At 47.3% G+C, this 23,738-nt stretch overlaps 1 protein-coding gene and 1 long non-coding RNA gene across 6 annotated transcripts; both read left to right on the top strand.

Annotated features, from left to right (window-relative positions):
* Positions 1-3,290: 3,290 nt before the first annotated feature.
* LOC106015989 (uncharacterized) lies at positions 3,291-9,960 on the top strand. Of its 5 annotated transcripts, none has more exons than XR_011804508.1 (7): positions 3,291-3,597; positions 4,213-4,303; positions 4,929-5,014; positions 5,882-6,008; positions 6,867-6,971; positions 7,883-8,015; positions 8,810-9,960. It is a non-coding gene; the product is annotated as an uncharacterized lncRNA (long non-coding RNA). The 5 variants fall into 5 exon arrangements; XR_011804509.1 differs by having other exon boundaries at positions 3,291-3,683; XR_011804506.1 differs by lacking the exon at positions 4,213-4,303 and having other exon boundaries at positions 3,294-3,597; positions 4,784-5,014.
* A 1,166-nt stretch (positions 9,961-11,126) lies between these two features.
* Positions 11,127-18,868, top strand: FITM2 (fat storage inducing transmembrane protein 2). Its single transcript, XM_027442795.3, has 2 exons — positions 11,127-11,512; positions 13,485-18,868. The coding sequence occupies exons 1-2, from the start codon at positions 11,142-11,144 to the stop codon at positions 14,125-14,127; spliced, it is 1,014 nt and encodes a 337-aa protein (XP_027298596.2). The 5' UTR covers positions 11,127-11,141; the 3' UTR covers positions 14,128-18,868.
* Positions 18,869-23,738: the final 4,870 nt, after the last annotated feature.

The following is a 23,738-nucleotide window of genomic DNA, read 5'->3' as shown; positions in this document are numbered from 1 at the left end:
GGCTCCTCCTCAGGGCACATGGAAGGAAATTCTCCTGACTTGCAGGTCAGAAGAACTCGATCTTCATATTTTACAACATGAGAAATCCCAGACCAACCCTCGCGCATTTATTTGTGAACTTTGGAGGTAAACACGCAGTTAAGTTGTCACTGAGACTCTTCAGGACTCCCATTTTAAAAACGACTCCTCCAAAGCATCCACACTGCTGGCTGCATGTGGCAGGGCTGTCTGGCACCCTGCTGCCACCCCGTCCATGTGCCTCGGCTCCTCCAGGCTGAGGTAACGCCAGGATTTCACACCAAAAGCCTGAGGGGGACGTCCCACTGCTCCAGGCGAGGATGAGGAGGGCGGCAGAGCCCTGCCCTTGGGGAGTGAAGCAAAACCCATGGTCTGGGGGCATTCAGGCAGCAGTGGCCAAACGCTGCCCACCAAAGGGCGAGGCTGCCGGGCTGCCAGGATCCCAAGTGATCTGTCTGGGAAGGAGCGGGGTCACACACACCGCCTCTCCCGGCGTGCCCACGGCTGTGACGAGGACGCGGGGAGCTCCTGCCAGCAGTGGGGCACAATCGGTGCCTTTCAACGGCGAGAAATTTTTCTGCCGTCTCGAGAAACGAAGCTCTCTGAAGTTGAAGCTGCAGACAGAAGGTTCTTGCGAAGGTATTTTTACAGTAACCGGGCTAAGTTTAGAAATCCACTTAGCAAACAGCACGGCAGCTACTCGAAGCCCAGCTCAAAAGCAATTTGCTGTTACTGTTTGCCAGCAGCCCTGCAAACGTGCCGGGGAGGTGAATATCTGCAGTTCTTCACCTCGCCTGGTGCTTGGTGTCTGCATGTCCAGCTGCCGGGCTTCATGGCAGGACCACGTCCATCCTTTATTTTAGCCCATGTTCAGCCTCTGTCCCACACTGCTGGTGCAAAGGGGTCCAGGTGGGAGCTCCCCACCCCTGCCACTAGCCAATGAAGCCCAGACCACGGCCAATTTCTGCTGCCGCCCTGCACATCCAGAGCCCGCAGCATCCCCTCTGGCCCTGTGGCTGCTGCGCCCGTGCTGGGGATGTGAGCACAGGGCGAGCAGGAGCAGCAGCACCCACCGGGGCTGCGCATCGCTGGGTGCCACAGCACAGGGGCAAAACCCACCCCACAGCCGGCAGCATCCAAGGTCACTTCTTTCCTCGGTGTCTGGCACAGACTGGCCACGGGGACGTGCTGCAGCTCGGCTGGAGGGCTGGATCCCAGCTGGCCAGGGGCTGTGGGATCGCAGCCCCAAAAGCCCAGACCCAGCAAAGTGAAGTCAGGACACCCTGGCAGCCTCCCCATGTAATTTTCTTGCTGGGACGGGTGTGCACCGCAGCTTGACTGGAGCCCCTGTGTGTTCAGCGTGCTATTTTTTTTTTTTTTTTTTCCTAGACCAAAATTAAGATAGAAACTGAGCACCTGGCGCTGGTTCACAGGCGTTCTCTGGCCTGTGAGTTCTCATGGCTGCACAGGGAGGTCTTGTTCCCGTTGTTCCTCTCCTTGGTCACCTCCGTGCCCAGGTGGCCCTGGCACCCTCTACCCCTGCTCAGTCCCCCAACAGCACCAGCAGTGCCCTCCAGCATCTGCAGCTTGTCCAGGAGGAGAAAAGGGCTGAAGTGACCTGCCAGGAGAGGCAGGCTTGGAGCAGACCATGGAGGGACACAGCTCAGCAGCTGCTGGGTGCCCAGGGGCACGGGGGCTGAGCTCACGGCTGCAGGACGGGGGCTTCGGGCAGGCAGGACTGATGGGTTAAAACCCTTCACCAGGCTGGGAAACTGCAGGGTCCAGCACCTCCAGTGCTCCCCGTGGAGGTGCAGCGGCACAGCAGGGGCTGCCCCTGATGCTTTCGGTCTCTGTGGCACTGGGCACATCGCTCTTCATGCACAGCACCACGTCTTTGGGGGGTGCTGGTGCCCAGCACCATGCAGGAGCTGATCCCATGCCCCCAGGGCAGCACAGGGTGGGATTGCTGTGATATCTGCCTGCTTCTAGCATCAAAGCTGAGAAAAAAAAAAAAAAAAAAAAAAAAAAAAAAAAAAAAAAAAAAAACCTGCTATTTTTTGCACAGATTTATAAAATCTCTTGCTTTACCTGTGCACCTTGAGGACTCCTGGCTTGTGCCAGCAGAGCAGGCGCAGCCTGACGGACACCTCATGTTTCCAGCCCTCCGCTCTCCCGGAAAGATTGCCTGAGCCTTTGCCAAGAAATCTCCCTTTTCTCATGGGGCTCCCGAGCTTTCCCACGTCCAGATGGCTGGACCCAAGCCATCAGATTTCTGCCTGCCTGGACGAGAGATTTCTCAGGTTCAGCTGTGGGGGCTCAGATGTTCGCAAGGACCACTTTGCTCAAAGCAGGACAGTGGTTGGAAAAGCAGAAGATGAGCCCTCGGGGTGCTCCTTTCTGCCTTATTTCCTTAGTCCTCACCTGCCCCACCAACTGATACTGATGCAAAGAAAGGAGCTGTAGGGACGTGAACTTTAACTGAGCGCATCCAAAATTGGAGCGATGCGCTCCGTGCCTCTCCCAGCACAGAGATGTTTCCCCCAGGCTCTTTTCTCCCCTAACCAGGGGACACACAGACACGTGAGCCCCCGAAAAGCCCAGAACTGGAGCAGCTTGGCTGAGGACAGATACCTTATCTCCCAACAGCCTGGGCGCTGCCAGCTGCGCTCAGCCCGCGCTTCCCAGCCTCCGGCCTTTGAAGTACAAAGGGAGGTGAACGGGCGGATTCCTGCAGCTCATCGGCAGCTCTGGATGTCGCTGGGGCTGCGGGACAAAGCTCTGGCTGTGCCCTGTGCCAACGCATCTGTGCTGCCGCGGCCCTGCCCCAGTGCCAAGAGCAGCGAGGAGGGGATGGCCACGGGGCTGGGTGCACGCGGGGCTGGAGCCAAGGGAAAAGGCACCTTCAGGGCCAGCACGTGGCTCCCAGCTTGCCTCAGATACAGCCCCGGTGCTTCCTTTTCCGCTTGCCTGCAGCCTCTGCTTGTCTACAGCTTGTCTACATCTGGCTAAAAGTCAGGGAGGGTGGCGTTGCCCCAGGGCCATGGTGGAGCAGGGGAGATCAGCCACCGGCAGCTGGGGTTTGGGATGGGGGAAGGAGCCTTGCCGCCTCCTTCTGCATGTGTCTCATCCGGTGGTTGGCTGGTTTTAGCTTTTCCCTTGCCTTTTTTCTTCTTTAAGATGGCATTTTTGTGCTGTGCTAAGCCAGGAGAAGGTCGGGAGCACTGGTAGGGTTTGGTGTCTCAGCCGATCGCAGCACAGCCCGGCTTCCACACTCCACACCTCAGGCCCCCTGCATGGGCCAGGGGATGTCAGAAAGTGGAACTTCATAAATTCCTGGAGGTGTTATCTGATGTTACAGCTTCTGGCACCAATAGCTCGCAATGCCCACCGCTAAAACCTGCAGGAGCAGGTGGGACACAGGAGGTGTGCGCTCAGCCTCTGCGAGCAGCTGACGCCAATCTGGAGTAATGGGGGTGCGAGGAGGGGCTATAAACCACAGCTCTGCTCCTCTCCCTTCCTTTGTGCCTGAGGACAGGACCTTCCTATGCCTACCAGCCAGCAACTGAAGGAGAAGTCTGTGTGAGTTCATGGCTTGTGGTGAGGGAAAAACCTCCTGACCTCCTCGCTGCAGTGCTGGGTGTCTGTCTGCCTCCTGGGGAGGTTCGGTAAGCCCCAGGGCTCTGTGCCTGCCAGACCATGCAGATGACTTTTGAGGGGATGAGGAGGCTTAATTGACCCTGACAAATATTTACCTGTTTCCCTGAGTTTACAGAAACCTTGCTCTGGCCACAGCTTTGAAGTGGAGTTCAAAGCCCTAGCAATGCCCACGTCCCTGTGGGTGCGGGGATGCTGCTGCAGGACGGGCCCTGTGCTGCTCAGTGCTGGCATCCCCCGTCCTCTGCACACTGGGGGAAGAATGGTTTTCTGATTGTTTGGAGCCTATGTTAAAGAAACAGCCACTTTTTTCAGCCCAGTGGCAGGATGCACATCTTGTGTTTTTTTTCCTAGCCTCTGAATCGTGTCAACGGGGATGGGGTTGGGTCACCCATCTGTGGCAGGCTCGTATTTAAGAAAAGCAGCTTGTTTGAACTGGACAAACAAACACTTCTGGAAAGAACCTGACTGCTTTAACTAAAGCTGTTAAATGCTCGGATCTAAAGCACTAGGATTTGGCTGTAATTCTATTTCTTACAGAACCTAGAAGAGAAATATGCTGGAGAGATCTTTATTGTAAGAACAGGCAGCAGGAGCACACTTGCCATCCCTGCGCAGCTCCGGGCTGTCGGTAGGATCTCGATGTGGCTGCAGTTTGGGGTCCATCCTGGCGGAACTGGCTGGGGACCCAGAGCTGCCTCCCTGCTGCTCGTGGACACCATCAGCAGGGTTTGAGTTGGGCTGACACCCACGCCTTCACACCAGCTTGGCAAGGAGCAGACAGGACCCTGGTATTCTGGGGATGCTCTGCTCCTGGCAGACTGGGATGCATTTCCTTGGGGAGAGCAGCTGGCTTGTTCCTCTTGGTGTCAGGAAGCTGGGTGAAGTGAGTGCCCTGCCACCAGCTGGGCACTCACAGAGAACTCACTGGATGCAATGGGGAAGGTGCAAGGATCTTGCTCACTTCCACACAGCAAGGCAAGCTGAGTTGCATGCCACAGCCAAACGAGTGCTTCTGAGCTCCTGCAGGCACTAAAGGAAAGAGCCTGGCTCAGAAAAAATGTGATGAAGCCAAGCTCAGACACTAGCACAGCTCTGGCTTCTCCTTCAGATCAGTGCCTTAGCCATCATCCCAGTCCTGAGGACAGCTCAGTGCCTCTGTCTGTCACCCCACTGTCCTTCCAGTAGCACCTGTGGCTGGTTATCACGCTGGAACTCCCCAGCCTTGGGCATCCTCCTTTCCCCTTCTGATGCAGGCTGAGATGTGGAGCAGCTTGTGGTGGAAGAGCACAGATGGGGGCAGCGGGAGGTGTTCAGCTTGCTGAGCGCAGGGAATAGATCGGTAAGAAACCAAACAAATCATTAGCAAAAATAAATGTGTAAATTTAAACTTCTTAACTACAGCCAAATTAAGACTAGGATAACCCTGAGTCCACTGGCCAGTCAACATATGCTTTGATGTCTTCTGTAATTATTATTTTTATCTAGTGAGCACTTCAGTAGGGATTATTTTCAGGGCGAATTGCATCACATTTCTAGCTGACACTTATATAATTAACTAAGCCAGTAAAGCACAGATTAAATATTATGTATGCATATTTATTTTTTAGCTTTGCATTTAATATTTGTAATTACATATTTGACTAAAGCAGCTGCAGCTCATGTTATGTGGTTTGTTGTGCCAGTTATCCAGCCAGGAAGCTAGAACTGCTAGCTGTGGTCCCTGCAGCTGATCAGCATAAAGGCAGCTCCAGGTCCTACACCTGAATGTAAACACATGAGCTAAAAATGCACTGGTAAAGTCTGAGAAGTTCATATTTCTGAATTTAAATTCATAAGTACAGATCACTTTCTTCCCGTATTTGAGCAGTTACAGCAAGCTGTGTTTTCTTTAAAAATAATAAAGAAAAAACCTGTATTTTTATACAGTAGCTCAAAGGCCACCCATGAAGGGCTTCATGGATATTGTGAATTCTGCATGAAGTTTAACCTGTGATTGATAACCACTATAAAAAGCAAATAAATGAAAGAAACAAATAACACTTCTAGCACAGGACTACCAGAAAAGTTAATCTAAGTGGATGGGAGTTGCTTACCAGTAGCCGTGCTTCTCTGAGAATCCTGTTAAGTGGGGGGGGGGGGGGCGGGGGGGGAATACATCAGCTACTGTGAAAAGACAACACAGAACCAACTTAATTCATGTATGCAGGTGTTTGGGAGTGAAGATTTTCTTTGGCAAACACAGAAAGCACGTTATCTGCTGTGCAAAAAGGTGAATGCAAACCGGGCCAGCTATTTCAGCAGGGAGCTGTACACAGCCACCACAGCTGCACTAGGTCAGGAGGTCAGGTAATTACAGAAACATGACTAATTAAGACCATTTTATGCACAAGTGCATGTATACTTACATGAATCAGACATTTTTAGGTGTAATCTCATCCCCATTTCATCTGCTAATGAGCTGCTGTATTCTCTCTGTAGCAAGAATAAATATTTTATAGCTTTGTGAGCTCTGGTTATTTTTAAGCTGTTTAGATACTGTATCTCTCCGCAACCTCACATTATCTCTGAGGAAGCAGAAAAATGTAACTGCTCCCATTTCCCACCTGGAATATGGGAATACAGAGGTTAAGGAACCTGCCTATGGCTTTAGAGGGAGTTTGTCAGAGCCACAAATTAAAACCAGACCCTCCGAATCCTTGCTCGGGGCCCTAATCACCAGACCATCCTCCTCCATAAATTCAGACCTGTCATTAGTCTGCCCTACTGAAATCTGGCTGTGCAGAGCAAGGAACATAAATATTTTGTAGCAGTAGGTATTAATTTGTAGTGTTAGTAAAGTTTACTCCACTGAAAACTGAATTGGTTCTTTATTAGGCTTTGCCCTGTATCCCAAAATATTTTGATCTTTGGGTATAACCACCAGCTATGCTGAAAATTCCCTTCAGCTAAAATCATACCCTTCCGATTCATCTGAAAAGAGCTTGAGGGGAAATGTGTGACCTGCAGAGGTTTTAAAGCTGGGCCCAGTCTATACAAATTACCTGGGGCTAATTTCCATAACTTCTTCCAACATTTTGTGGGTTTGGGGATGAGGAAAGGTCTTTCCCATTTGTTTGAGCAGACGCACAGGTTGTGAATGACTGTTTTCTCTCCTGTCTCTTGATTTGTCTTTTCTGCTGCAAATAATGCAGCATCCGGTCACAGAAGTGAGAAGCCCTTGGTTCTGCAGAGCAATGATGAGGTGTGCTGGTGTGAAGAGCATCCCTCAGCACCAGGGACAGGCAGCGAGGATCCGGGTCAGTGTGATGGGAAGGCTGTGGTGACTCTGCTCTGGCTGCATTTCAAAGGCATCACTGGCACAGAAAGGAACAAAGCATACTTTTTTTAAGCTGACAGTGAACAGAGAAGGCTGCAGAACTGAAAGCACTGAAGTTGAAGGATGGTGTCTCAGCAAAGGGCCAAAACTATCTTCGACTTCAAGCTTAAGCTCCTATTAGGCAAAGAAAATACAGCACAGATAATGCTTATGTAGCACCTCTCATGCAAACATCCCAGCACACTTAACAATCAAACTCAAACACAATCAATCATGGAGATGTGAGCAGCATTCACCAAGGAAAACAGAGCAAGCAAGGCTTGGAAAGGAGGGGTGCCACAACCACTGAGAGCCCGTGGTTTCTAAATGGTTTCCATCTGGAAAGTGCCTTGTGGATGGAGAGAGCTGGGGTAGATGGACCCCAGGGTGAAAAGCAGGCAGATAATGATGGACAAGCAGATGCCACCGGGTTGTAGGTATTGTTCTGAGACAGGAGGGCAAGCTGGGAAGACGGGGAGGTCTCCCAGGTCCAGACGGGTGCCTTACAGGGGTATCTCAGACCCATCAAGTGTGCAACCACAGGCAGTGTGCTCTGAAGGGCACCTGTTGTCCTTGTCTCCTCCTGATTCCAAGTGAGGATGAGGTGCAAGTTGTGCCTGCGTGCTACCACATCCATGGCAAAGAGACTGAGCTGTGTGGGCAGGTGAGTGGCTGTGCTGAGCTCCAGCATGACCCCTGGCACAGGTGCCTGGGGAGCGCTTCCTGAAGCATGTCTTCCCTAAGGGTAGATCAGCTGGTGAGAGCTCACCTTAGCCCAAACTCGGGTCAGAGAAGAACCAACCTTTCCTGTGTTTAAAATATATATGCTTTTTTTTTTTTTTAATTCTCTAGGCATCTATCTGTGATTGCAACAGAGTAGTGGACCCAGAAATCATACTATGACTGAGCAAAATGTCACTCAGACAAAAAGGTCTGGCAAGAGCTGTGAAGGGTCAGGGTCTCTCTCCACTAACTGCATGCTGAGGTTAGGTGACTGTTTCCAGATTCTCAATTCTGCAGAAGGCATCCATGCCATAGTCTTGCATGAGAAAGGCAGGTTTCCTTGCAATCAAAGTGAAATGGATGATTAATACAATTGCTAGAACTAGATGAGTTATTTTTTTAAGTAACGTAATTATTTTAAATAATTAAGAACAACTCAGTGTCATTGTTCTTGCTCCAATGAATAATGGAACACCTGCTAAAACATGGAACTTTATGACCATGAAAGATTCCCTCCAATCTGATGCGGCTCAGGAGCAAGGACACTCTCAAGGCATATTTGATCTCATTTCAGACCTCTGCTCAGGATGCTGTGATTTCCATGTTGCATGTCCAAATAATTGCCCAAAGCTTTGGGCAACTGGGCATGCAGGGGCAATGCTCACCAACTTTGTCTGGGGCCTTGGTTCAAATTAAACACTTTCTTCAAACGGGGAGGAAAAAAAAAAACAATGGTCTTCATCAAATAGTCTGGAAGTATTCAGCTTGAATCAGGCAGTGACTTGGTGAGCTTAAGGAAAAAGGTATGAAAAAAGGAAAGGACAGCCAGTTTTGTTATACCTGAGCAATTAATTCAGTTAGCTATTGTTTATAGCTGTCAAATACTAATTTGCTGTCTGTGAGAACATTTTGGGAACCTTCTACGATTGCCCTAGAATAAACCCCATTTCCTGGTTATGAGTAAAAGCATTTTCTGCAGTTTTGAAATATCTAAATTCTGCTTCTGTTTTTTTGTGTTTTTTTTTTTTTTTTTTTTTTTTTTTTACTTTTAATGAGGGAACTACACTTGGTTCCTCAAAAGGACTGTTGGCCTTGGCCGGTGCATGTGGCAGCATATACGTGGTATGAAAGTACAGATCCAGTCTAAATCTGCAGGACACCTGGAACCCAGTTGAGCTTTGCTCACTGCACTTGCTAGAATTGATGATTTATAGAGATAATCCTCAGACATTTCAAGCTGGGCTGAAGACAGACAAATTTCCAGCCCATGCCATCAATTCCATTCATCTGGAACAGGTGCCAAGCTTATGAAATCCTCCTGCAATGTGGTAGACACCACAGTATGCTTCATTAACAGCCAACCAAGCAACTTGCCATCTCCAGCTCACAGGCACTGAAAACAATCTGGAGATCAGAGACCCAAACCTGTGAAGCAAAGAAGGAAAAGTTTCAAAGGCAGCTGGACTCCCACAGGAGGGGATTTAGGCAGACAATGCTGGACTCTGTGAAACCTGCTCCCAGACCCTGTTATCCTCACTCATTTGAGTGAACGCAGCTGTCTGTCTTTTCTAATTCAGGGGTACAATGCTGTGGCTAGAAGTGCTAGACGTGGCCATGTCAGTCTTGTTAAAAACAACATACAATAAATTGCCAAATGCCATTTACCCTGGATAACCTTCTTAGCTGAAACTGTCCATATCTACTGCAGTTGCTTGTGCGTCAGTCGACTTTGATGTATCCTTCTGCTCTTTCAGCCCAGATGTTGTCATAGATTTGCTGACGATGACTGCAAAAAGGCTTTGAAATGCACTCTGGCAAGAAATACTTTCCCATCCTGTCTCAGATAGGGTCTGCTTTCTTTTCACCTCACATTTTTTATTACTAAGGCCATTCAGATGAATAAAGGCTCTTTGTTCATTTAGCAATTTCTCTGCTTGCTGATGGTGTTTTATTTTCCAAAACATAAGTTGAAATGACATCTGCAGCAGCTCAATAGATGAAGCAGGTCTCAAACACCATAGTGACAGACTGCCTGTGCCTGGGCACTGTTGCTCTCAGCAGTATGAACAGTGCAGGAGTCTTACCAGAAACACTCTTCAAGCACAGAAAAAAAAAGTTCAAAAGTTACATGTTAGGATGTTTGAGAATGCTCTGAAATTCTCTCTCACATACTATGGAAAGATATTCTCTTTAAGGGAAGCTGTGCATGTTACTCTACAAGGAATGGATGTTCATTTATGGTGCGTAGTATAACCCCTTGATGCCCTGTTCTGATGTTCTGGTCTGGAAGCCACCTACCCATTTGGTAATGGATGTAAAAAGTTATTTTTGTTCTTGTTTTGATACATTAGGGTGGAAAAACAATGCTTCTGAATATGTAGTTTAGTGACATATGTTAAGGACATGAAACTGTTGGAGAGTGTCCAGAGGAGGGCTATGAAGATGGTGAAAGGCCTGGAGGGGAAGACGTACGAGGAACGGCTGAGGGCACTGGGCCTGTTCAGCCTGGAGAAGAGGAGGCTGAGGGGAGACCTCATCGCAGTCTACAACTTCCTCGTAAGGGGGTGTCGAGAGGCAGGAGACCTTTTCTCCATTAACACCAGCGACAGGACCCGCGGGAACGGGGTTAAGCTGAGGCAGGGGAAGTTTAGGCTGGACATCAGGAGGAAGTTCTTCACAGAGAGAGTGGTTGCACACTGGAACAGGCTCCCCAGGGAAGTGGTCACTGCACCGAGCCTGTCTGAATTTAAGAAGAGATTGGACTGTGCACTTAGTCACATGGTCTGAACTTTTGGGTAGACCTGTGCGGTGTCAAGAGTTGGACTTGATGATCCTTAAGGGTCCCTTCCAACTCAGGATATTCTATGATTCTATGATATGTTGAAGATCTCGCTGTTTGAGCAGCATTTCTCTCATTATATGTGATAGATTTGGAGCTTGTACTCCACTTTACACCTCAGAGTGCCATGGAACTGAACCAGGCGTGCTGTGCCCCCAGATCCCCGGTTTTCTGTGCTTGTTTGCGGTGAGAGGTGGGGCTGCTCGTGTCCCTCAGCTGCATGCCCAGCACGGGAGCTTCTTTAAAGCCAGATGGTGACTTTTGGCTAGAAAGCAGTGCTTCTTGTCCACCCAATTTTAATGTTGTGTTAGCATCCCTGCAGAGCGCTTTCTCCCCCTGCTAGGATCACTCAGCTCCTTCAATAGGCACATCAGCTACTGCAGCCACAAAGCCCTCAGAGCTTTGCGAGGGAAGCTCGAGGGGATTAAGCCCTGCCCACCCCTGAGTCGTCTGTCGGGGGCAGGAGCACCCCGAGAGCCCAGGAACCCCCCCGCCGGCCGGGCCCCATTCCCCCAGCGCAGCCCGGCGCCCTGAGGGCACGGCCACAACATGGCGGGGCGGGGGCCGCGCATGCCCACAGCGGCCGCGCTCCTTCCTCCCCTCACCGCCACCGCGGGGCCGGGGGCCCGGCGGGCGCCGCCCGGGGGCGCCCGAGGAGCTCGGCGGTGGCCGTGTGGTGGCGGCGGGCGGAGCCGGGAGCCGGGCTCGGCTCGTTCCGGGGGCCGCGAAGGAGGCGGGCGGGGAGCGATGGAGCGGCTGGAGCGGTGCAGCCGCTCGCTGCGCGCCGGGCTGGCGGCCGGGGCCGTGCGCCGCCGGCTGCCCTGGGTGCTGCTCGGCATCGTCCTCCTCGGGTCGGCGCTGAAGGACGGCGACCTGGTGCCGGAGACGCCCATGCAGAACAAGCGCAACCTGCTCAACGTGTGAGGAGGGCTGGGGGGGCCCTCGGGGGGCGAGGAGGTGAGGGGGGCTGCGGGTCCCCCCGGGCTGGGGCTGCCGGGGGCTGCCAGGAGGAGGAGGAGGGGGAACCGTGCCCCTTCTTCAGCTCCCAGATAATTTTTCAGGTTTTCAGACCTGGCAGTGAATTGATCCAAAAGCAAGCTGAAGTCTTGCAAGCCTAAGTCTTTCAGCATCTTTGTAAAAGCAGCGTTATTATTCTCGTTTTCTGCTCCTTAGGCGATGGCTCAGCGTTTCCTTAACCCTTTGCTTGAATGCTGAAGGCATTGAGCCATGCGAGCGCACCCATCCTCTACCTGCTGTAGAGCAGAAAATGAAGCTAAAATTTCTGTATTCCCTGGCGACTTGGGGGTTCTTTACTTTATTGATTTGAATTTTTCGCTTGCCGACACGTGGTAGAGGACGTGCTTTCAGCGTGACTGCAGGGAGCAGTTGGCAGGGTGCTCAGAGGGGAATTGGTCTGGTGGTGCTGCGGTGCCCTGCCCGGCTGAAAGAGGGGAGCTGTGTCAGTACCGAGGCAATTTTTTTCCCCACAGGTCATTTGTGTGCTGGTTTGGTGACAGCAGTCGTGTTAACAGCCTTTTTTTTTTTTTTTTTAAGTGTCTCAGCCAAATGAGAGTTTTGGAAGTGGTGGAGTCACCGTCCCTGGAGGTCTTTAAAAGACGTTTAGATGTAGAGTTTAGGGATATGGTTTAGTGGGGACTGCTAGTGTTAGGTCAGAGGTTGGACTCGATGATCTTGAGGTCTCTTCCAACCTAGAAATTCTGTGATTCTGTGATTTTCAGCTGTAGTTGCTGCACAGGTGCCCCTGCTGTACAGTGCAGGGCGAGGGAGGTGCTCCTTAAAGTCCTGGGCAGCCCCTGACAGTTTTTGTTAGGACCATAATGAAAACATAGAGCTTTGTTCCTGCTTGTTCTTGTCTGAGGTGCTGAGGTAGGTGATGATTAAATGATGAGTGTGTCTGGCTATAACTTGGTCACAGACCAGAATTCTGCCTATGCTTTTCAAACAAAGATGTGGGTAAAGAGGAAGCAAGCTGCCTGGGAACGTGCTGCTGGGACAAAGGTCAGAGGCCACAGTCTCCTTAACGAAGTAGTAAATTCACTTGAACCTGCCCCATTGCAAGATCTGAAAAGGGGACTAGTTACACAATGCTGGCAGGACTAGTTAGGCAATATCTTGTTAAACAGGATAGCAGCACGTTGTCAGCTCGTTTTCAAGATTTACAGACGTCACAGGAAAAAAAAGGTAAGGCAGAGAGTGAGTTTTGAGACAGAAAGGTTTGTGTATGCCATAGGATGGCTTTCATCAACTGAAGGGATAGCAAAAGACCAGACACTACTGTGAGGTTATGTTACTTCATTTATTTTACAAGCTATAATGGAGGAAGAGTGTTGTGGGCTGATGAGGGAGAAGAGTCAGCCCTTCTCCTGGTATCTTGGTATGAAGAGGGTGAGGTTGTGAAGGGATTTGAAAGCAAAGATAATCTGAGATGGAGGAAGAGGGGAACACTGAAAGTCAGAGAAAGGGTTACTGTGGTCAGGGTGGCAGGCTGAGAATATCTTTGCAGCTGTTCTTTGAGTAAGGCAAAGTTGAATGGGTTTGTAGGGTAAAGGCAATTGCAGTAGCTGAACTGCAAGTCAGCTAGGGGTTTGAATGAGGCTCTAGGTCCAAGGGATTGCTGCCTGGGAAACAGTTGAAGTATGTGGTCAAGAAAGTACTCAGGTTTTGGACCCAAGAGAAATTAATGGGGAGAGGATTAAGATTTTATTTATACTGTACTCAGAGGGCAGGAATCATGTGCCTAATTTAGACAGCTCTGAACAGTGACCTTGAAAAGCTGCTAGTTCAAGCACCATAACATACCCCCAGCTCCCTCGTCCTGGCTCCTATGAAATTTCACACGTGCATGTTTCTCTTCTGGCTTTTCTCTGGCAGATACTTTGTCAAGGTGGCTTGGGCATGGACGTTCTGGCTTCTGCTGCCCTTCATCGGAGTTACCACCTACTTTTTTGCCAAGAGCAAGTTCCTCTATGGTCCCACGAAGAGCATTTTGACAGCTCTGCGGCGTCTTAGTGCACTGCTGGTGGGCACTGCCATCTGGTACGTCTGCACCGGACTCTTCATGTATATCGAGAATCTCACCGGCATGTGCTCTACCTCGGGTAAACACAACGAGCCTCACCGGCTGTACGCCACCAAGCAGGAGTGCCACCAGAACAATGGGATCTGGAATGGTTTTGATATCTCAGGGCACTGTTTTCTGCTCTCGTACTGTGCTCTAATGATTGTGGAGGAAATGGCAGTGCTGGAAGGCTTGTCCATAGACCAGAACTCAAAGCTGCGTGTTGTGGTCAACAGCCTTTTTGTTTCCTTGTGTTTTCTCACCATGATCTGGGTATTCATGTTTGTGTGCACTGCCATATATTTCCATGATTTCAGTCAAAAGCTTCTTGGTGCACTGATAGGTTTGTCAGCTTGGTATGTAACGTACAGAGTTTGGTACTTGAAACCCTTTTCTCCTGGACTACCTCTCCCAAATATACCTTTGAGTTCAAAGAAATACAGCTACAGCAGATAAAAGAAGTTTTAAACACTTTGAATTTTGCTTTCAGTACTGGGGTAGTTGAATATAGGAATGGTTACAGTATTTCCACTGTAAGGAACAAGATGATGGGTTGGGGCAGAGAACAATCTTTACTAGCTGATGGCTGGCAGGTGGTAATGAGCTTTGTCCTCATGAGAAAAAAAAAATGGTATTGGAAAAGGTCAGCTCTTGTTTAGGAGTTTCTGGCTGGCATTCTCAGCAAAGGAGTAAGAAGTTGGATTTGTTTCTCTTACTGATAAATTGAGGAACAGATCCTCTAAGACTGACAGAGGCCTTTGCTCGTTAGGAGCTTAACTGATCTTAAGTCAATTCTTTTTCTTCTCTCTTGGTTTGTTTTTGTCAAAAACTCCAGGGATGATCCAAACCTCATATTCTTTTTAATGCTCTACTTGTATTGCCTTAAGGGAAATCTCTTGTAATGATAGTGCTGCTAATTGTTGCGATAGGCTTGGCCGAAAATCTTCACTTGTTAAAGCAGCATAGAGCTCAGTTGTGAAACTAGAACATCTTATGTTATCAAACCAACTTGCCACAAATTGTTGTTAAGAGGATGCACAATCTACAAGAAAAAGAGTGAACCTGACATGTAATGTCTCAAGCAGATTGTGACTTCAAATTCATGCCTGCCTTTGGAAAGGAAACTCTTGAATAACAAGTCTTCACTTTCTCCTTACATGAAGTATCTGTAGTCAAGTTTTGTCATTTTATTCTGGACAGAAAGCAAGTCAAATACGAGACTTGGAGGGATTATTTTTATTTTTTTAATTTTGCAAATTGAGCACCTTACAATAAAGAGTATTTTCTAGTATGTTTCTCCCAGAAGAACAATGAAATTCTGGTGTTACAAACATGTTGGCTTAAGCTGCCATTTTCTGAATATTATGCTTGGAAACGAATGAAACATATCATTTATCCTAAGAGCTGCAAAACAGTGTGCTTGAAGCAATATTTATTCTTGCTTATCCAGGCGTATCAATAAGCTGCTTAATTTTGATTGCACCTGAAGTTGTGGCCACTTCTGTTGTGGTTGGGAAGCCACTACTGAATAAAACACTACTGTTGTGTAATGAATAGGTATGATATGGGATGGGTTTACTCATCATATCAAGCAAACATTTAGCATAGTTTTTATCTGGAAAAGCTTTTTATTATTTCATAAAGGCTTATTCATGTCGCAGTTGCACAAAACTGGTCTGACGGTTGTAAAGATGAGCGAGACAGTCCAGAAGGTCTGTAGGCAAGGCTGTAGAAGCGTCTGTTGATCCGATAGTGGACATGATCTGTCTGCAATGTTTGATTATTTTGCTGAATATAGATTATGATGTACCATAGTCTAATCTCGGCACATTATTTTGCCATCTCAACATCTCTTTTCCAGCAAGTGAGTGGAAGTATTTGCAGTAAATACAATGATATTAATTCCACTATTGGGCCTGCCTCTGAGGAAAACTGAATTCCCTTGAATTCAGTGGCAAGTGGGAGTTGCACATCCTCAGAAAGTGCAAATCACCTTTCAGAAAGAAGCTCTTTCAGGAGATTATGTATTTTCTGTCAAGTGTGCCCTTTTGTTTTTGGCATTAAACTGCAGTTAAACTGACTCTTTGGGAAATTTGTACTGACTAACTCATATTGGGTTTAATTAACAATGTAGATTCATTTGCAGACATTCTTTTGATGTAATATAAGCCTGCTCCCAATTGAGTTAAGCTAGTCTGCAAGTAACTTTGATCATGAAAAAGGATTATATACCCAGGTCTTCTGATTAATTTCACTACATTTAAGTTTCTATTTTAGGTTATCTTTGTGTAACTTTGCTACATAGACAAGGCCTAATAATAGGAAATGCTATTTATTTAAACTAACAGGGCTTGCTGAAATTATCTTCAGTGCCACCAATGTTTTGTGTGATCAGATCACTATGTGGATGTTTCTGTGCACTTCAGACCAGTGTCATACAAACTGTTTATTATAAAATAATGTGGGATATGGCTGCTCTCAAAATTTAAACAATGAAAGAAAAATACTTAAACCTTATCAGTGTTGGTGTCTTTGAGGATGTTTCTGGGGTCTGTGAAGATACTGCTGCTGCTCTTCATTTCCCTGAACAATCCAGCCTTCCAGTTGTGGTTGTTTTTTTGTTTGTTTGCTTTTTTTGTGGCTGTTGAGATGCAGGATTATCAAATCACAGTCTGAGCACACAGTATTTGAATGAGGTTAATATGGCACAAGCTCTCAAATGTACAAGGTTTAAAAAAACAAAAACAAAACCTGCTAAATGCAAGATTCCTAATGTGTGCCTGTTACGCCATGCAGCTGATTATTTAGACACCAACAGTTGCTCATCATAGCAAAATGAAAGCCTAATCCGCTGAAATCTATGGAAAAGTTCCCATGCACTGTAATACTCCTTAGGAGTTTGAAAATCATGGCCTGCGTGTCTTTCTCAGTGCCCAGAGACCACGTGCTGACTGTTACCTTAGGTTTCCTCATGCACCAGGCCACCTTTTTGTGCCTTTTGACTTTATTTCTGTTAACTGGAAATCAAAGGTGCATATTTTCTGTTTGCATATGTGCTGTCACCTTTACCTGACTTTCTTCTCCCCACACTTTTATCATTAAAATAACAATGTGGGCTCTATTAGAAATTTTCAGCCAAAGAAGAAACAAGGCTATGAATAACTGGAGTTGAGGGCTTCTACCAAACTGCCAGATCCTTTCTTTCAATTATCAACAGTTACTCTTAATTTGTTTTAAAATTTTGGAATAAAACAACATCATCTAAAGGTAAATGTTCACATTCTGTAGTGGATTCCAACAGAGAACTATAATATTGAGAAACAATTGAGTTTTGGTTTGGTTGGTTTTGGTTGGTTGTTTTTTATTTATTTATTTTTTGCATTAAAGTTAGTTCAGCACAGCATTTCTCTACTTCCACAGAATTGTATTTCCATGTTTGTAGAATTACATAGAGAATTTTTCTCTGCAGCATCTTACTGGCTTATTACTTGTTTTAACATAAGTTTGCTAATTTTTCATTGCATGCGATTAAGTCTAGCTTGTTTTGCAGGCTCTTTATCTCTGCTTTCACAAAAGTAGCATTTAGCCTGAGTGATGCAGTTGATGATCTTGGTCTTGGTGTCTTAGAGGTTCTCCTCTGATGGAGCCACTAAAGTCTCAACTAGAACACAGGGGGAAGTTTAAATGGATTAGGATTCATTTCACTCTTCACTTACCTGGGACTCGTTCAGCTGTTCGCATCACGGGAGGCAAGATCAGGCAAACAGGAAGGCTTGAGTCTTGTAAAATCCATTCGAACAGTTCAGGCTTCAAGCATACCTGAAACTGGGGGTTTTGATTCTTCCTCAGTGTCTGTTCACAGCAGACTTGTTCTGTAAATCACAGAATGGCTGAGGTTGAAAGGGACCTCTGAAGATCATCTAGTCCAAAACACTTCACTGGTGCTAAATTCCTGGTGTCCCCATTTTTTTGTGTGCATGGGCTGAAGCTTGGGTCATGGAGCAGCCACAAGAATCGAATCCCGTTTTCTGTTTTGATGCAAGGTAATTTGTGACAACGTGAGCAAGGCCCAGTTATGTGTGGTGGTGCACTTTTAACTGAAAAACTGTAGGGGCTGCTGTGATATATTAAATGCCTTGGAAAATCAGCCTTTAGTTCTGAACACAAATATGCAGCTGCTTTTCTTAGTAAAATAATACCCATTTTTTCACTGTAGCTTAAAGCCCATCCCTGCAGCTTCTCTGCAATCAGCCTTTTCCAGCTCTTTGCTTTTGATCAGCCCATGTTTATCTCTGCTCATTCAAACCTGTTTCCTAGGATTATTTCTTTTCATAGTTTCATCTCAGCTCCTGGGGTGCAGATTAGTAATAAGCGCTCCTTACCTCTGCTAAATGCTTGCTTTCTCCCTTTATGTTGTCTTCCCCTCTTTTAAGTATTTTGTCAAAGCTTAAGACAAAGGTAATTAGTACTAGCAATAAAGGCTGTTGTGGCTCTGAACTCATAATTAACCATTGTTAAAAGGAGTTGGACAGTCACTGTAATTTTTTACCTGGAAAACGCACGCTGAATTTATTGAAGCAGGAGTAAGTCTGATGTGCCTGAACTCCTGGAAGGAAAGAAGGTCACTTGAGAGCACCACTCAATGCATTAGTAGTTAGCTTTTTCTTTTTTCTTAGGGACAAGCACTGCGTTTTCTGCAGGGTAGTTTTACCTGGGTATTTAGCAGAAAATTACTAATTCATTTGAACGTGAGATGGGGACCTCAGTGCCTTAAGTATACAACGACAATGTAGAGGTGGCTAGTTGGGAAATGAGAAATGCAAATGACTGTCAGGATGGAGAGCAATCCCTGAAATTTCAGGCAACATTTAGTCTGAAAGTTTTTTTTTTTAAATCTGCCCTCCGGCTGTCATGAACCACAAGCAATGCCACGTGCTTTGTAACAATCTGAGCAATGTTTTCTGTAAAGCTTTGGAACTGTAATGTGGCACAGAAAATAAGCGGCATGAAGAGCTTTACTAGCTTTTCAGGAGAGTTGAACATCGAGGGAAAGGAGTACTCATCAAAATGCCCTTTCTTGGTCAGGCTTCTCCTGAAGATGTACCCCCTGGCAGGAGATCTGCAGTTGTACTGCATGCCTCCCTAGTGGTATAAGGCTGAATAAAGAAAAGCTTGGAATAAAAGTAAATATAAATGATTATTTTTTTCTGTCTCATCTCTGAAGCCTTTTTCCATGTCCAGTCTAGATTCGTTTTGCAGTTTTAGATCATGCATTCCCTCCATTGTGCAATTTAATAACATTTAATCCATGGAGAACGTTGATGTCCAAGCAGCAAATAGGCGTATCCTTGATGTAACAGCAGCTCTCTTCTGAAACCTCTTCCTGACTCCTGCGATGTTCTGCAGAGCGATGGGGCCGGGGAGAGCTGCAGCACTCAGAGGTCGCTCATGGCGTGACTGCATCAGTGCCAGGCGTAACGGATCGTGACTCAGTGCTGGGGAAGATTCAGCTAAGTAGGTTGTGGCTCAAAATAGGTGATTGTGACAGAGAAATCCATGGAAAGCTAATTGAGAATGTGATGCTATGCCCACAAAGCCTGTTAGGCTTATATCCACATATGTGAACTGTACCCAAAGCCAGCAGGATTGGACTGGTTTTGAATGGCATTCGGTCTGCACTGAGTACTTGGCAGGTGATGGAAACAAGGCATGATTTAAAATCTACTTGATACACTCAGTGTCATTCTAGGTCACAGCTTGGCCCAGCGCCGTGCACCATGGCTCCAGCTGTGCTGTAGCCTGGCGTTACCATTTCAGTCTTTAGGAGAATGGAAGTGGCAGAGGATTGAATTTAAGAATGTATTTTTTTCCCATTCATTGTCATGATTCGGAAGTTGAGAGGGAGGTGAAGTGATGCCAGGTGGGGTTTTTTTGTTTGTTTGGTGGGAGAGTTTCTTCTTAGTTCAGTTTTGTGGTGTTGTTTTTTTGTTGTTTGTTTGTGGCCAAGAATCCTTTCTGTTGCTCTTCTCTAATGCTTGGCTCAGAGAACATGGGATGGAAAGAAATTGCATTTGGTCAACAAAAATAGAAGAGTGTTCTAGGAGACTCGCAGTGGGGTGACATTACCTCGTGATGTAAGTACGGGTGAAACAGCTCTCAACTATAGAAAGTGGTTCTGTGCCAAGAAGTGCCTGCAACATTCAAACACGCCCTCAAACCCAGTTACACGCAGTGCTGGTTGCAAAGTAGCTTTATTTGGCTAACTCCACTGCAGCTAAAAGGGATTTGGGTCACAAGAGAGATGAGGTACTGTTGGGAAAGGGTTGAGACAGCGAAAGCAGGGGGATGGACGGTGTTATTTTTGAAGGCAAGCTTTCTAGGTTGTCAGTTGCTCTGTGCTGTTAGGTGAGAGCCCTTTAACAAGATTTTATCATCTTTTTTTCTTTTTTTTTTTTTCTGCTCTTCCTCAGAAGGTGGAAATGGGACGTGCTTTGTCTACTGATGCAGTTCCACAGCCCATGGGCTCCTGGTAATGGAGATGTCCCCGTGAAAATACTCGTGTATCCCTATGCTGCAGATAGGAGTGAAATCAGGAAAATCCAGAAAAGATAAAAGGGGTAGGATGGTGGAGAGGGGCAAAGAAAAGCGGAGCAGAAAGCGGATTGCTGTGCAGAGAAGGACAAGGCAGAAAAAAGCAGTGTGAGCTCCCAGGGAGTGGGTGGAGGTTGGCGATTTGCTCATCGATACGGTTTGGTGTTGAAGCTGTGTGGAAATAGAAATAATCTGCTTTGGCAGTGGCAGCTGCCCTCTGCACGTACGGCCGTGGCCTGCAGCACGCGGCTCTCTGCAGCCTGCGGCCTCCGCTCCTGCTGCTGCCTGCGGTGACAGGCATCTGTGTGCTGACACAGAGATTGTTCCCCTCAGGTATTTAGGGCCCGCATACAGCTCTTTGTTTTGCTGAGGCATTGACAGCAGGCTGTTTCCTCTCCGTTGAATCTTGCAGGGGAAAGCGTGTAAAATGGAAAATAAAAGGTAATGATAGGACGTGTCACCTGGGCATGTTAGGAAGTCAGTGTGACGGGGAGGAAAGGAAACTTGGTTGTCATGGATGTGCTTTATCTGAGAATAAAAGTTCCTGGGGTTTTTGCTCCTGCTTAAAACCTTAGATTCAGTATTAGGGGTCTGAGACAAAACCTTTCCTGTGAACAGTGAGGCCATGCTTTAGGAAATCCTTTAGGGGGATGGACAGGAATATTGCAGAACCAGCTTGGGTGGGTTTGGCTTTGATCTTGATGTGAATGTCACAAAACACAGGACCGTCACCAGCTCTAATGTTTTCTGTTTGCCATCCTCAGGTGGGGAAGTCCCTCATTTATTTGCACAGCAGAAATGAAGTTTCCCCTTTCTTGAAAGAGCACCTCTTACACCATCCCCCTCTCCTCATTAGTGAGGTCACTGGAACTGCAGTTGGGTGGTAAGGATATTTTTCCATCCAGAAGCACAGCAAGACTCAGCAATTAATCTCTCAGGGCCACAAGACTGTCATTAGGTAGTTTTAGCCCTTGATCTTGATTTCTTTGGCAAGCTGTGACAGACAGGCTTAGGCTCTGTCCTATGTCCTCCGCCAAGCTTTGTTTCCAAGTCCTTTATTTTGCACAGAGAGATTTTCCCCATGCCTCAACATGAAGAGAAGGCTACAAGCTGCAGCCACGAGACTGACTCATACATTTTGGTTTTCATATTTGAGCCTTTTGAGCAAAACCCATAGGAGTAAAAAGATCTCAGAAACTGTAGGGTTATGAATCTGATCCCTGGGAGCCTCTTGAACAGGAGGCTTGGGAGGGAGGAGGAGGTTGTGCGGTACCCACAGCTCGCTCAGTGTCATGAGGCTCCATCTCAGAGGTGTTCAGAAGGACTTGGACTTGACAAGTAGCCACTGATCTCCCCTCTTTCAATAACACCTCGGCATTTCAGCATGCATAAAGATTTTTAAGGTCTTTAGGTGTCTAAAGGCATGGCTGCTCCTGAAAAGCAGGGATTTTGAAGCCTAAAAATTTGCTTGGATAAATAAGTGCGTGTAAGGTGAATCTGTCCCTCAGCGCTGGACTGGGACTTGGCAAGTGGGAGGGAAGAAGGACCCTAAACGGGGCTGGGTCAGGTACTCAGGAGCGTGTGGTGCAGGATGATACAGCAGAAACCATTCCCTCTCTTGGTCTTGTGCAGCTGAGGCAGTACTTCAGGGCTAGCAGCTTGCTACAGAATCGGTCAGCAGCAAACTGTGAGGTATCCCAGGGCAGGCATTTGTTCCAAACAGCATCTCTGAGTGCCTCACCTTCCAGCCTTACCCCTGGGAGCTGCTCTTACCCCACACCTTGCTGAGAGCAAAGCACAAAGTCCTGGAGCGAGAAAACAGATGGTTGCTCTCGTTTTCACATTTGTGTGTACAGAAGGCACCTTGGGCAGGGAACATCAGGCCAGAGCCTGGCTTACGGTGCTGTAGGATGGGGCTCCCTGTTTTTAAATGGAACTAGAGAAGGAAAAACCGATGAGGCTTAGGACAACTGGAGCGAAAGCAACTTTTTAGTATGATAGCCTGTAATCACAACAGGGCTGCTTCATAGTAAGTCTCTAATCTGGATCAATTGGGGTGGTGACATTCATCTCGTGGTTCACTTCAACATCCATCCAGCCCCTGCCTGTCACAGTAATTGTCTCTTATCACTCTTGGAGATTGCTTTTCCCTGGAGCAAACTCCTGTTATTTTTCATTACCAAGGTCAGGAAACAAGGCTCAGTGACAGGGAGTGGCACTGTCTTCACCGATTTTTATTTTTATTTGGATCAAAACAAAGGTTTGTCAGTAAGCAGTACTAGCCCACCTGCTACCCTATACAACACTCGTCACTACAGCATCTGTGGCTTTCCAGCAGAACATGAGACAACAAAACAGACAGCTGTCAGTTTGGTCCGAGCTGACCTGTGCCTTGTTCTGGCTGTTGGCTCTCCCTGACATTCCTTACAATAGCTGGATCATAACAACGTGCTCCAAAACAAAACAAGCACCTGCTTTCCCCAGTGGTTAGAGTTCTGATTTGTGATTCTAAATTTATTCTTTATTTCCTTAAAAAAAAAAAAAAGGGCGGGGGGCAGCAAAATAACAAACAGCAGTCTTGCTAAGAAGCTTTCTTCTGCTTCGTTCTCAGGCTGAAATCCTGGGAACTGTGAGAGTATTTGCTCCTGTTCTCTCTGGGTTTCATGGCCTTGTTCCCCCATTACTATTCCTTTCTATGTCTGGTGGGTATATTTCATTGGCTCTTACAGAGCACCAGAGAATGCCTTTGTAGAACAACCAACAAAAGTAGAAGGATGAAATCCTGGTAAAAACAACTTTGGGGGAATTTAGTGTCACAGACATGATGAACTAGGGATCATCATGTACTTACACCTTTCAGATTCAACAGAAGGGATGACCTCAGGGGACCCCCTTGCTTCCTTCTTCAAAGAGAAGCAGAACAACTGTTTCTCCTGAAGTCACTGATGCCATGAAGCAAATAGGTAACCGTATTTGGGAGGACATCTGATGTTCCACTCAGCAGCCTGAGCTGCAGGTGCCTGCTGTGCATGCACAGGTGGTGAATTTGGGTTCTCACACACCAAAAGCACGACACTGGGAGGTAACGGGGGTAACTGCTATAGCAGCTGCACAGGTTGTATTCCAGAGGTACGCCACCAGCCCATACTCATTGCAAACACTGCATACATTTGTGCATTTTGCATTTGTCTAATCCCTGTGTGCTCAACCCTTGTAACTCCTGCTCAGTATTCACAATTCCATGGCTGCCAGGTTGTACTGAGAACCAAAGCTCCTGGGAAATCCTGCAGCTTTCCAAGCCATAAAGATCATTTTTGAGTTGGAGGCAATGAAACTTATATTGCTTCAGCCACAGTTGGCATACGTTCCCAAGCCGAGAGAGGCAGTGTGGCTCGGCAGGGATCACCAGAGCGCTCTGCGAACCAGCCACAGGAGGTCCTAGCGGGCTGAATGCCTGCAGAAATGTGCGCTTTGGA

This window comes from Anas platyrhynchos, chromosome 21 (genome assembly GCF_047663525.1).
Source record: "Anas platyrhynchos isolate ZD024472 breed Pekin duck chromosome 21, IASCAAS_PekinDuck_T2T, whole genome shotgun sequence".
Lineage (NCBI taxonomy): Eukaryota > Metazoa > Chordata > Aves > Anseriformes > Anatidae > Anas > Anas platyrhynchos.
Note: the sequence above shows the minus strand (reverse complement) of the source record. Positions and strands in the feature narration are given on the sequence as shown.